This window comes from Lissotriton helveticus, chromosome 2_2 (assembly GCF_964261635.1).
Source record: "Lissotriton helveticus chromosome 2_2, aLisHel1.1, whole genome shotgun sequence".
NCBI classification, from domain to species: domain Eukaryota; kingdom Metazoa; phylum Chordata; class Amphibia; order Caudata; family Salamandridae; genus Lissotriton; species Lissotriton helveticus.
Window position 1 is genome coordinate 20412430 of NC_136060.1, and position 14568 is coordinate 20426997.

Here is a 14568-nt window from a genome sequence, read left to right on the forward strand (position 1 = left end):
AGTAATAAAGTAATTAATAAAAACTCCTGTCCTCACGTGTAAAGTCCATCAGCATAACATCGTCCTCCAGAATTTCTCGAGCGTAAGCCAACTATGTGTTCTCTGAACCTATTCTTATACCCTAAATTAGCTGAGCTAACTATTTTTCACATTTCAGCAGACGAATTCTAGTTCTCCATTGGCTGAGCCACCTCGTACCACAGTAAACTGTGACACCTCCTTCTTACATGCCCGGGCAAATTCACTAGTCCATTGTTCATTTAGAAGTCTTGGCAGCTCTTCCTTAGGCTGCTACATTTTGTAGCAACAGCTTCCTTTTAACCTTGAGCTAGTCAGCTCTGAACTCCCGTGGCACGTTAGCAAACGTTAGCAAATTTCTCCAAAAAGTCATCTTTTTAGCAGTTCAATCCAAAACCTTTCAAAATAAAAGCTCAGAGGCCTTTTCCATCCTTCTCAGAATTATTTTCATTTGAGCCATTTTCATCATTAGGCCTCTTTCAGAAAGCGTCAATTTTCTGCGCCACTGTCCCTGCGTCACTTTTAAAAGGGTACTAATTTTCTGCAGCCATCTCTAAGCTTCATTTGTAAAACTATTATATAAACAAACACAAAGAATAATTAATGAAAGAAATACAGTTTGTTCTGTTGCCTCCCATCATTGCTAATAATTAACCCATTAGTCTAAATTACCTAGCAGTAAAGCACAAATAAAGCAGCATTTTATATCTACCAGTCTTCATTAATCCACAAAGCCTTATGTGCACCTAGAATAGTAGAAATGACATCACATAGACAAGGGAAGCAAAATAAGCACATGCCATTATTTTAAAAACAGCTGCTATTAGTTATGACATGACAATAGACAAGATTAATTTATTATTTTCTACATACATGAGAATGCAACATAATGCACATTTATGAGCACACATGTTAATTTCCCACGTGTTCTGTGAAAATGCAACTTTAAACTAGGTTGAATTAGCACACACAGCACAAATTGTTAGCATTATTAATTTATTTATGAAAGTGTGACTTCACGGGTTTAAACAGATTTCTGTTTTCTATCCCGCTCCATCACAGCTCACACATGAGGGGGGGGGGGGTTACAGGAGAGAACTCTAATGAGTGTTTATTCGGTGTTTCTAGCAGGACTCTGGCATCACCGACCCCTTGTGTCCCACTGTCGCTCCTCAACCTTGTCACCCTTTTACCTCTTGGAGTCACTGGTTATCCTGTTCCCAATTTGGCGCATCAGGTGGGGGCTTTTGGGCTTTTGTATACTGCTGTACTGGGCTGGCCGTTACATATGGATTTCTAATTGCCAAAACGTTATATACTCCAGATCACAGATCTGCATAGCCCATAAATCTATTTATGGCCAAGCCCCTGCATATGTTAAGGAAAGGTTGGAGATCTATCGACCTGAAAGAAGGCTAAGGTCTTCTGAGGCTCAATTGCTGGTGTGTCCCCGGTTTAAATTAGCCACAAAAGGTGGAAGAGCCTTTTCGGTTCTGCTGCAGAGGATTTGGAACAAACTACCTGAAGCCCTTCGTAGGGATGGAAATAGGCTTCATTTCAGAAAGACCCTAAAGACCATTCTGTTTAGGGCAGCGCTGAACTTAGTTTAGCCTTCTCTCTTCCCTGACGTTGATTAGGCCGTTATGTTTTGTGGTCAAAGCGCCCTGAGACCTGCCGGTGAGTTGGCGCTATACAAGCCCATATTAACAATAACAATAACAATAACAATAACAGATCAGAGAGCATGCAGATTTGCAGCACCTGGAAGAGGCTGCACACTGCACCTCAATCAGGCTGACACTGCATAGATGGCACAGCCGTAAAATAAATAAATGTGAGTCTGACTAGCCAGCAGCCCAATCTGTCTGAGTTGGAAATGAATGTGTGTTTCCTATCCGTATGTCTGCTCTCCCATATGAACAGGAAAAGAGGATGGACAAAGAACAGAGTGGTGACAGAGAACAAAGGGAACAGCCTGGTCCAAAGAGAGCAGAAAAGGAGAAAAAGCATGGGTACAGCTTCAAACATTAAATACCTGCAGTTAACAAATCAAACAAATACCTTTCACAACTCAAAACAAAATAAATAGCAGCCTTCCTCCAAACCAAACAAATGCAGTGTAAACATATTCCGATGCAACTTTTAAAACCAAGCTCCGCCTTTCTGAGGCAAACATGCAACTGCATTTGTCAAGGTGGTGGTGTTTTTACAGTATTTTAAGAATCCTGCCTAAGTCTTGTTATCGTTTTATTGAAGGGTTGACATGCTGGCCGATGCAGCTTCTGAAGTTGTAATAGAAGAGAATGACCAAATAAAGAAGATGGTGGATGAGGAAGAATGTTTAGATGAGCAGATTTTTTTTATTGATTCATCCGAAACTGTGAAGGAGGAAGGTGGCATCAACAATACTGATGACTGCACTGGGCAAGCAGAGGGTATTTCACCAACACTGGTGAGTAATTGAGCCATATTTCTATATCATCATTTATTGTAAATTATATTGCTTACTTACAATGTTGCATATACTGCTCATCTTTATATGATTTAAATGACAATCTAGATTTCGTATATTGATGTTAAAAGAAAAGGATAGTGTAGTGTGTACCTTGACTGATACTGTAAACCACCTTACTCTACACTTATTCTCTAAATTTTATCTGTTCTCCCTTAAATGGAATGTTGTGTTCTCTGGGAATAATGTTATACATACGGTGACCCAGGCACAGCCCGTGTAGGTAAGAGCGGTGGGGCGGGGTCAGGGTGAGGGGGGGGTTGGCATACGACAACAAGAGAAAATTAAATTAAAAAAAACATGTTTTTCTTTTTTTAAATGTAAGTTTACCTCGTCCCCCCAGTATGTTGAATCCCCCCCTGCCCCGCCCCACTACTCTTACCTGCAAGGCCGTGCCTGTGGTGATCTGGGAGAGAGAGCTTCAGCAGGCATGCTAACAATTGATCTGCCACTGACCTGGGAAGTGGTTTACTGACAATAAACCCTACCATTGAGTCTGTACAGCCTGGTGAAGTTACTACAATTTGGAAACATGGATACTAGGACTGCATCCTTGGACCTATGCGTTGTTAGCTACAAGTAAGACTGCAGCTTTTCAAGTTATTGAATGAAAGACGGCCTGGAATGATGTAACAAGCTGTGCTATGGCCAGTCCCTCAAACGAGGTCTACAGAAGCTGGTGGGAGAACTGGTTGGGTTCTGCTAACGGTTAAGCTGCATGATCCCATGTTACCCTCAAGTCCCTCAGGAGCTATCCACTAACCGCCTGGCGCAAGGAATAGTCAATGCACCAATACGAAATAGAAATCCAATTGGGCTACATTCATACACAACTCACTGAGCAATTCTGTGCAGGGAGTATTTTGGGTTAAATTCAGTCCCAAAAGAATATTTCAAGGACAAATTGAGATACCAGACCCTCTGGCGTCATTGAACAACACACTCAAAAATGCACAAAAAACCGGAGAGGTACTTTAAAATTTTATTTTAAATCCTAAAGAAAGCAAGTAATATACTATTCAGTGTTAGAGACAAGGTGAAGGCAAAAGAGGTTATGGGATGCAAGTATTATTGAACTCATTGAATTGGCTGAGAGGATTTCATTGTTCATCATAGAAATACTTGCAATAGTAAAGTAAGACTATGAGTAAACCTCAGAGGTGTGGAAAAAAACATTTTTTGGCCAGTTCCTCCTTCCCAGGATTAATGAACAGTTATCATTGACTATGGCCATAAAATTGTTTTCCACCCTTGACTTGTTTTCCACCTATCAACAGATTCAATTATATCCTGCAAGCTAAGCATTAACAGTGTTTACTAAACCTTTTTAAATATTTTAATCTGCCATTTGAACTGTCCTCAGTAGCTGCTGGTTATCTATGGTGAATGACTAAATTGTTTTGTAAAATGCCAGCTGTTACTTGTTTTTTAAATGACGTAATAATGATAGGCAGAAACACAGAGGAACACGATGATCATTTATGCAAGGTTCTAGAGGTATCTGAGAAATGTTGCTATAGTGCAGAAGTGCAAATTTGTTGAGCATAATGTATTGGGTCATGAGTCTACATGTAGCGGAATGAAGTGGAAATAGATATTGGTAGAAGCTATTAGGAATGCCCTGGCACCATAGACTAAAGACAACGGCATGTCTTTTTACTCTAAGTTTATGGTTAATTTCTCCTAAAAAGCCCATCACATGCTCACATATTCTTGCCCTGATTTTCCTCTCTGGCATTTTGATTTTCATTTCATGATGGTAGCTAGATGCAGTGGTGAAGCAATGGATTTACGCATGTACTATATAGATGCAGCTCTCTTATTTGTTCCTTTAGGAGGGTTACAGCAGCTAAACTTCTCTTTACCAATTTCTGTTGCTTTCTGTGCTTTTATTTCCACCTTGCCACTTATTCAGAGCTATAAACTATCTCTAACCTTCTAACTTGTTAGCAACATCCCAAATGTCACGATGTTGATCTTCAACACAGTGACATTTGGGACAGGGTCAACAGGGTCTTAGATTTGGGGACATTAATCCCCAAATGTAAAACTCATCCTCAGTCTTAGATTCGGGGATTAAGTTTAATTTATACTCAGCCATGATATCTTACCCCTATTTTGTGCGGGAGGGGAAGAAGAGAGAGGAGGAAGAGGGGTCAGCTTGTATTTGTTCTACAGTGCTGTCATCCCTGGACCACTGGAAAATACTCCAGAAGCCTGACTTGGACAATGAGATTACTCTGCTGCTGTGCTCTGCCAGGGAAGATGAGTTTCTTGACTACCCATTGTCCATAGCCTTGACATTGAGAGCTAGGTACAGTTAAATGAAGACCTATGTGGAGGGTATTCCAGGTAGTAAGCTGCCTAGGAGCTATGAGGGCCATGCAGCCCTTCTACCATTTACCAAACAGAAGGATAATGGTGCATTTAGAGGGTCAAATATTTATAGGAGATCTTTGACTGTCCTGTGTGGAGCTTGCATTGCCTGCTTGTTCCATTTGGCTTTAGGGAAGTCCATATTCCTCCAATTCTAGTTTCAGGGCAACACGGGGTTCTTCTTAATCACTATGAAGCTTTGATGCATGCTCCATTGGGAGAGTCAGGATTCCTTAATTCGAACTTTATACACAATCGGGGTTAGCTTGATTACGTGGAAGCCTCCGTCTTGACATGAGCTATGGGTGAGCTCCATCACAGTCAAATAAAGTCAGTTTTCTGTGGGAATTCCTGATCTTACCAGATACGAGCTGCAAGAAAAAGAGCAGAGAAAGGTGTATGTGACACATCAATAGCAGCACCAAACTAACATCCGAGTTTACAAAACAAGCATGAAAGCATTCGTAAATTACTGCAGTTAAAACAACTTATTGATTGAAATGACACAACAATATTGTACAGCTGATTTTACAGAACTGGATATATTAAAAACGAACTGGGAGGATTTTTGTATCAAAAGGCAGTCTTTGGAAGGGCATACTTTAATACACCAATGCTGTGTTTATGAATCTAGAAACAGTCCCCAATTGGTAAAAGTGCATTCATTATTGTGAATAAATCCAATCAATGCCCCTCAATGTCATATATTTAAAACAAAACATTTTTTGTAGGAAAACGGTTTCCATAAAAAGCAGAGGTGCATTCAATTACAAGAACAAGTGTCCTTGTTTCTAAAGTAGTAGGTGGAAAGAAATGCCCAGATCTTCAGAGCATGTAGCACAAATGTTATAATGTTTCCTTGGTGGTTCAAAAAGTTGTTAAACGGAAATGTTTGTTCACACCAGGCTTAAGGGAGGAAATAGTGTCTTCCGACTACAAGTCAGGACAATCATCATAAGCCCAGTTCCAACTGCTCTTGCTGGTTTTCATTACTGATTTTGTCTCTGGTTGTAAATGTGCCTCACTCTTCATGTCATAATATTTGATCCATGACAGGTGGACTATTTCTGAAGAGACCATAGACCCTTTTAGTTTTGTGTTTTCTACAATATATGGGATGATTTTATTAAATCTTGTTAAGGAATGGCCTACAGCTAAGCATTTAATTGCAGTAGAGCCGGTTGGGTTTTAACATGAGCATTCCATGTTACAGTATATTTTTACTCCTAATTATTAAATGAGGACGCTAACATTGAATGGTTCTTCATGGATCTGTTATGTGGACTTTAAATTTGTGCTTGATTTTGTGACTTACCAAACAGAGGTATTTTGGGGAGATTGTTAACTTTACTTGCTGCACTTCACTCTAACACATGGACCTAGGCTTATGTGTTGAAACAGGGAGTGTTTGAAACAGGGTTCATGCTTGAGTCCCGGCTTTTTTCTCTTCCTGTGTGATCTACTGAAAACCTCGAAAGGAGAAAAAGGAATACTCATCACTAAAAATGGGTACATATTATTTACTACTCTATGCAGATTATTTAGTCCTCTCTTCCTGTGTGAACTACTGAAAACCTTGAAGGAATCAAAAAAATACACAGTATTAAAAATGGGTACATATTATTTACTACTATATGCAGAGGACCTGGTATTTCGTGTGTGACATTATGAAAGCCATGAAGGAAGTGAAAGGAATACCCATCAGGAAAAATTGCTACATAATAATTTACTACTCTTTGCTAATGATTTGGTAGTCATGGACTGTAAGTCAGTAGGATTGCAGAAATAGGAAAAGAAGTAAATATCTATTAATAAACTAAATAATCTAATTCATAATACTTCAGAAAAGTTGAGCTTATGAGAAAGAGGAAATGTGTGAATCGGTCAATATTAGACAATGGTGTCTTGAAGAGAGTAACATCATATAAGTACTCGGGTGCTACATTTTCTGATGTCATTTAAAATTCATGAACAGTTGCTGTTTGTCCATGGATTGACAAGCATGAAGAGACTATGGTCTTCTAACTGAAAATGTGGGTTTTCTCTTTAAACCCAAATTTGAAAGTCTGTTGAGTGAATTATATATGCAGTGATGTAATGAAAACTGATGCCCCCCACAGAATGTGGTGAATGGCTCCTGAAACTCCCATATCTCAACGATATCCATGAGCTTTAAACTGAATCGGTGGCCCCTTAATTAGGGGGGCGCCTTTTTCTCTGCCTGGCATGCGTAATGCCCTCCTTCTACCTATGAGGCAGAATGATTCATTACGGGGAATCCTCTAAATTAGTATTTTCTTGAAGGCTGGCATTCCCTTTTAGCACCAATGGAATGGTGACCTAATGGCTAAGGTTAGGGTTAATTTTGAATACTTTGGAAAGTGAACTTTCAAATCTTACATTTTTACTCTCTTACTCAACAAACCTCAAAATCAGTAGCTCTTGAATGTTTAAGATTATTCTTTCAGTAAAATGCTATTAGCAAAATTACTAATATTTTTGCTAAATTTGACCTACAATTTGGGGGAAACCTGTACATTGTTTAAAAAGGACTTAACTTGAAAAATCTATGTAGCTTTTCTGTATGTCAGATACACATTTTATGAAAAGTAAATTATAATTGGTACATCTATTTAGAAGTAACGAGTTGTTCAAAAAGGCTGATTAGTTACAGTGTGTACTTAGCCCTTCTTTACGTAGAAACCTTTTGTTGTTTCATATGAGGCAATTGGTTAAAATGAAGAAACTAAAACATGAGACTTATTTATAAGTAGCTATGGAAAGGTATCAGCGACCATATACATATGTTGATGTTATGTTCTGACACAGTTTATGAGCAGAAGAGATATTTAGAGACAATATTTATTTGGTGTGGCACTCAGTGTGTGGCTGTGGCATTTGATTACCTATTTTCTCTGTCCTCAGATAACATGTGGCCCAGTTGCTGTATACCAAAATGAATTATTGAAAAAAAGTTGTTTTTATATTATTGCTTATAGTCTTATACTTATATTTCACAGTTCCTGATTTTTTAGCTATGTGTTACATTTTAAAGTAAGATTAACTTTTTAACTGTTTGTAATCTGATTGTGTTTAATGTGTTTATTGGTTCAAGCAAATGATTTACTGAGTGATTGATTGAGGGAAAGGGTAATAGGAGTCACATTGCTAAGTCCTTCTAAGGGCACATAGAAATTAACCTAAGTGACAGTCTTCTGTTGTTGCCTTAGACCAAGCAGGACTCTAGATTTGAGAGTAGTAGTTTTTGTATTTTATCAGGCTATTTCAATAGTGATTGGCAGAATCCTCTTAGTAAATCACAGCAGACTACCTACACATTCTCTTCCTTTACTGTTCTGACGGATGACCTGTTACTGTCTCAAAATTAATTTATTTATCAATTAATCACATATCACATTGTTCCCAAGCTTTGCAAAAAGGAAGAACAAAGCTTTGTCCATGTGTCTTTCTGTCTCTCAAATGGCTCCCCTCATAGCCAACCTCTTCTGACACTGCCATAATCAAAGCGAAACCCAGCCCTTCTAGCATCATTGCAAAAAGGGTGCAAAGATTGTGGGATGTTGCCCTACCTGGATACATTCTGGCTGGTCACGGCAAACTAACTTGACCATAAATGGGCTAGTCTAGCAGCAACATATTTTACAAGTATTCTCATTATCCATTTATTTATTTTATTTCTTGTTCCTGATATAGCACACAACTCAGTTCTGAAGGAGTATCTCGGCACATTGCTGATGAGAAGAACTGGTACATTCTAAAGCATCCAAGTTCTTCTTAAAATTCAGAAAATCAGGGCAGGTACGAAGATGGAGAGGGAGTCTGTTTAAGTGATACGGGGCCATATACGAGAAAGATCTGACTCCAAATCTGGAGATGTGAATGTGTGGAATCTGCAAGACACCTTTATTTGAGAACTTTTGCAGTCTGGAAGACTGATTATGACCAAGGGCCTAATTAAGATCTTGGCAGATCTGGTCCCGCCATCTCATTTCCAACGATTTCTCTGCCCGCCTACTAGGCAGTCTGCCCCCTCAATTTAAATGCTGGCGGGTCTATGGACGATAGTCTGTCTGAATGCCGCTGTGTTGACGGCGTCAGAGGCAAAAGCGGCTTCGGAGGGAGGCCAGCCAGTATTTCCATCGGGCTAATCACGATTCAATCTAGGAAACTGTTGCGGGTAAACCTCCAAACCTGAGTTGGCTTAAATCGAAGGGATATGAGGTAGAGGCTTATCTTTTGTTCTGTTTTCCACTTCTGTTTCTGTCATGAACCCAATTGTCTAAGTCGTTCCATTGTTGCTGCCACTTGACCACGAAGCAAATCAACTACGTTGTTGATACCTTTATTCTTGGTGTCTCATGAATTGTCTGTTTACATTTGCTCTGCATTTTTAAATTACTCTTACATGCATTCTTTTTCTTATGTGGAATTCATGTGTGTTCATTTTTTCACTTAAGTTAAAATATACACACCTGTAATAACACTTTTGAAACAAATTTCAATTGTAACATTAAACATTTCAAAAAATTAATGGAGATCATTCTCTCATGTATTTTTTGACAATTACAAAAAGAAAAGTTAAGAAAAAAAGAGTTAGGTTATGATGGGTGGTAGAAGATTGGCTTTTGGACGTAAATGGAGCTGGAGTTGGTGATGTGCTTGTGACTGTATATTTGGCAGTTGCTTGTGGGTCTGGTATTTCTTGTGTATGTTTAGATGTCTGTTTTAGCTGGTGTTAAATAATCTGGTGAGTGTGTGTGTTTACTTGTGGGTAGTGTTTTGTGTGTAGGTGTGCTTTTGTATAAGTGTGTTGGTTTTGTTGAGTTTGTTGTGGTGGTTCTTGGTGTTGTGGTTGTGGTACTTTTGGGTGTAGTTTGAATAGAGTTTGTATGTTATTTATGTGTTTGTGTTTGTGTGTGTGTGATTTTGCTGCTTGAGTCTGTTGAAGTGGGTGCCTGCAAAGAAGCGAGTATGCTTGGGATTGGGTTGGAAGTTTGGAATTGGGTTGAGGGAAGAACCTGAGTTGGGGCAGGAGGTTGGACTGGTTGGGAGGCCCGAGTGAGTGAGGAGACTGCTATGCTATATGTTTAAAAAAAGGGCACAACACATTTGCAACAGTTAGCGACAGATTAAAAAGTATTACTTACCAGTCTCCTCTCCACCAGGGATTCCTGTCAGACCTTCAAGATTGATTACCTGCAAGACCTTCTCCTCCCAAGGAAAAAGTTGTAAGGGGTGCTGGGAGAACCACCACCACCATTCCTCTGGGCCTCCAGGTGATGCCTGGAGGTATGCAAGTGACAGCAACACATCAGGTGTGTGATGTTAGCATCCATCCAAAAGGCACATGAATAGTACAATGTTGAACACATCCCACTATGAACTCACTCTGTCACAAATCCGCCGCTCAGACAATGCTAGCACAACTGTGAAATCTAGATAGGCTCAGCGCAAACCCGCCACCCTGGCAGTGGCAGAGTACTGTTAGCCAGAAGAGGAGTGTGTTGCGTCAAAGGCGGTAAGCCACTTACGCAACATAAAACAGTCTGTTAAAACTGATGATGGATCAGCCAGCCCACATTTAAATACAGCGGGCGGGAATCACTCAGCTAGATCGAGTACTTGTAAACTCTGCCATGGAGAAACAACAGGAGTCCCACCAAGGTCTAAATCAGGTCCTAAGTCTCGAATGAAAGTATGCAAGATGAGCCTTGTATAATGTCCTATGCGTCACACAGTAGAGCTTAAAAACGGCCGGCTTTCTGCAACCAATGCAGTTTTTTTAGTATGGAGGCAGAGGACAACTGTGCAGATAGATTTCAGATCAGCTGTGCGGCTGTATTTTTTACAACTTGCAGTATGTCCAGCAGGGTGTCATTTGCTACTACCAATAATGTGTTTCCATAGGTCAGGTGGCTTATTGTCAGACCCTGGACAAGAGTTTTTCTAGAAGTTGACGTGAGCCAGGGAAAACCTTTTTTTGGGAGCCTCAATGTAGCAAAGCAAGTGCCACAAGTACCATTAACTTGATCTTTCATGGATAAGGATTGATCTATATTTACTCCTAGATTTCAAGATGTTGAACAGTATGACTGGCAATTTGTCCCATCTTTACTGGGCTTGGGCAGGACAGTAACGATCGCTTCTCTTAAGTGCTGGGTAGCCGTCCTAACTCGAAGGCATCACTGTATATATTTAAGGGATGAAGAGCATGGATCTCTTTTCAAGTTTTATAAAACTTGTCAGTGAGTCAATGTGAACAATGAGACTTCCTGTCTGGAAACTGTCTCTTGAATGTTTTACTTCTTTAACAACTGTTTGGCTAACCAGTGGCTCCCTTAGCTTGTCCCCAAGCAAGTCCAACCTCTTCCAAGTAGGCCCCAACCTCATCAGTACACAAAGTGTTTCTGACTGTACATAGGCCAGAATAATTAGAAGTAACTTCTATGTTGTATCCCTTGCCTCCTCCATAGTGTGAAGGTCTGTCAAAGGAGGTGTACCCCTATTCATCTTCCTAAAGATATGTGGTAGAGTTTAGCTATTTTTCCCTTGCCGTAACAGTAAGCCAATGTGTATTTGCTGAGGTATTTCACCACTCTATCCACCCATTCCCTATACAGCAGCATGAATTTAATACTACCAAGTGGTTCAGATTGAGGGCTTTCAATATTTGTTTCCAGTATGGACAGATCAACCTCTAACCTCTGAAGATGTTGGATATATTTTAAGGTTATAGAGTGTGTAAAGATCTCCCACAAAGTAGCATACTGTCTAACAGAGCCCATGTTATTCTAAAAATAATTCAGCATACAAGACTCACATTTTCTCACAGAACACTCTGTTGAGGGAATCTTCAAATAAGCCTGTATAGTCGAGTCAGTTAAATCTCAAACTCCACCACCACTGAGCAGTGACATAACAAAAGCCCCCGCGGTACGAGGCGGTGAGCTAGAGGGGCCCCCCTCTGGCAATATGCACAGTCAAGACTATGAGCTCCTGACTGGTTCTGGAGCATGGGGGGGCCCTCCTCATGTACTTTGCAGGGGGCCCCCCTCACGTTTTGTTACGTCACTGCCCCTGAGTCATGGGCCAAGAGCGTTCATGGGAGATACTCAGTTCCAATTGCCCAGTGAGTAGTATCAGCACTAAGGAATCAGAAATCCAGTCTCAAAAAGCTATTGTGTACTGAGGAGTAAGATGATAAAACTGTCTTCTGCCCTCTCTTAAACCTCCAGATATTCTGCTGGCTATATTCTTTCAATAGTAAAGATAGTGACCTGACGCGCTTCGCTTACCCAGCAGATGGTAAAATAAAGTTCCTCCACAAATCAGTTTTGAGTGCTCATAATTCTGCAGAATGGTGTCTAATATTTCAAAGAATGGGGGGATTATATATTAGAGGCATATATGTAAAATATATAGCATCTTGCTCATTCATTTCATCAACTTTTATTCGATTATAGGTATGTATAATCATAAAAAGTACATTTTTCCAAAAAGAAGAAATTTTTAAACATAAATCAGAGATTAAAATCATTAAACAGAGGGTCACAAAACTTGAATCACTGTGAAGACAAGAGTTTCGAAATGGTGATACTGTTTCTACGGAAAATGGAAGAATACAGGGTTAGGTAGAGATTTTGCGACGGGTTGATATTACTGTTTTAAGAAAAATTGCTATCAGTTTTGCTTCATGCGGGGATTTCGGGGATTGTAAGTGGGAAAGTGCTAGATACAATTGTCTTATTCCGCTAAATCGGAGAATAGGAAGAATCCATGTTTTTCTTGCTGGTCTGTAGTATTTGCAAAAAAGAACGACATGGATCGTAGATTGTACAGAAACTCCATCACAAGGACAGCTCATCAAATTTCGGGACCAGTTTTTCGTTTCCGGAAATGAGACCAAACGATGAAAGAGGTCAAACCGGAATCTTGTGATTAAAAATTTTTCATGGTTCGACAAAAAGTATGTCAGGTACGGCTGAATGAGTTTCCCTGTCTGCAATATGCAAATTTTTTCGTTTTGTGTTTTGGTAATCTCGGCTTGATTGCGGAGTTCCCTTAGATGGCCCATACATATTTGCTTCAGCTGTCTCTTCGAGATGTCTTCGATAGAGGGTGGTTCGAGAAAGTAGTGCTCACAGTCAATGTCTACAAAGAATTTGTGGATGTAGGTAAGCCACGGAATTTTCCGCCAGTGCACTAGGCCAAGACAGTCTGTGATGAGGGAACGGGTAATATGACTTTCGGGGTTGCACCATATACGCTGCCACAGAAGGATAGGCTGGCATCGTATGGTGTCAATAATGTACTCCATGCCAAGCTCCCGGTGTGAAGCTGAGGTCGGGGAACTTTGGGGAAGGGCTAGGATGTACTTGATGAAGGCGTTTTCAGTGACCTGGAGTTGGTCAATACATCCATAGCCCCAGACACCTGCTCCGTATGTAGCCACGCTGTAGCATTTCGCATAGTATATGGTTAACAGTTCCGCTGGAGCTGGTTTGCCTAGTTTCCTTGAAAAGGTAATTAGTGCTGATGTAGCACGGCGGAAATTAAGATTTCTGGCTTCCACTGCCTTACGCCAAGTCATTGTGTCATCCACTAGAATGCCCAGGTATGGGTACACCGATGTTTTTTCTAGTGTGCTGTTGTTAATGAGTATGGGCTTGGAGACTCTTTGCCTTGGGCCGATGTTCATTGTAAAAGTTTTTTTTAATGTTAACTTTAAGGCCTAGAGAGTCCATGAAGGTCACATATTTGTTAAGTTGCCGTTGGAGTTGATTCGGGGTCCGTGCCAGAATGACCGAGTCGTCGGCATACAGGAGAATGGGTATCGGGCGGTGATCTATCTGTGGGAGGTCCTGGCTCCCTTCCAGCATAGCCTGTTCAAGCCCATTTGTGTATAGGTTGAACAGGAAGGGAGCCAGTACGCATCCCTGTCTTACTCCTCTTGAGATTTTAAAGGGTCGTGATAGTTCACCGCCAGTGCCAAATCGAACTCGGCCTTCTGCGTTGGTGTATAACTCTCTTAGGAAGGCTAATATGGGTGGGTCCACTCCGAGATGTTCTAGGATCTGCCATAGCTTTGCATGCTGTACGCAGTCGAACGCCGCGCTTAGGTCTACATAGACCAGGAAGATGTTGCCTCCTTTAGCGCGCGCGTACTTTCCAGCCAAGAGGACAAGATTTAGGGCCTGTTCGACCGTTCCGAGCCCCTTCTGGAAGCCATATTGCAGGTCAGTGATGATGTTGTTCTCCCGGGCCATCTTGCTCATACAGTACCCCTGACATAATTGAGCATCCACCCCAGTGTTTGTCCTGCATGTCCACCAGAGTGAAATAAGCTGCCTTCCTAATGAAGATAGTTACATCTCTAGCAGCCCCCACTTCTGTGCAACGTTTCATGGGCACCCCAGGTCTAGATCCATCTGCTATATGAGCACTATATCTATTTTAAGTCTGTTCAAGTAGGTTAAAGCAAGCCCTGCCTTCTTGGGGTTATTGAGCCCTAGAATGTTCCAGGTTGTGCAGTTGAGGCAATCCAGAACAGCATTTGGCATGTGTATAGTCAAAAGGGATATCTAACTGGGCAGCAACTAATACAGTGTATGCCATAAGATAGGCACCAGTCATACTTGATT

General features: G+C 40.7%; 1 protein-coding gene across 1 annotated transcript in view; it reads left to right on the plus strand.

Annotated features, from left to right (window-relative positions):
• Positions 1-14568, plus strand: part of WWC2 (WW and C2 domain containing 2) — a 1026812-nt gene that overhangs the window by 852142 nt on the left and 160102 nt on the right. Inside the window, exon 18 of the mRNA XM_078677991.1 lies at positions 2275-2470. Coding sequence (XP_078534117.1) covers positions 2275-2470 — 196 coding nt within the window. The remainder of the gene's footprint in view (positions 1-2274; positions 2471-14568) is intronic.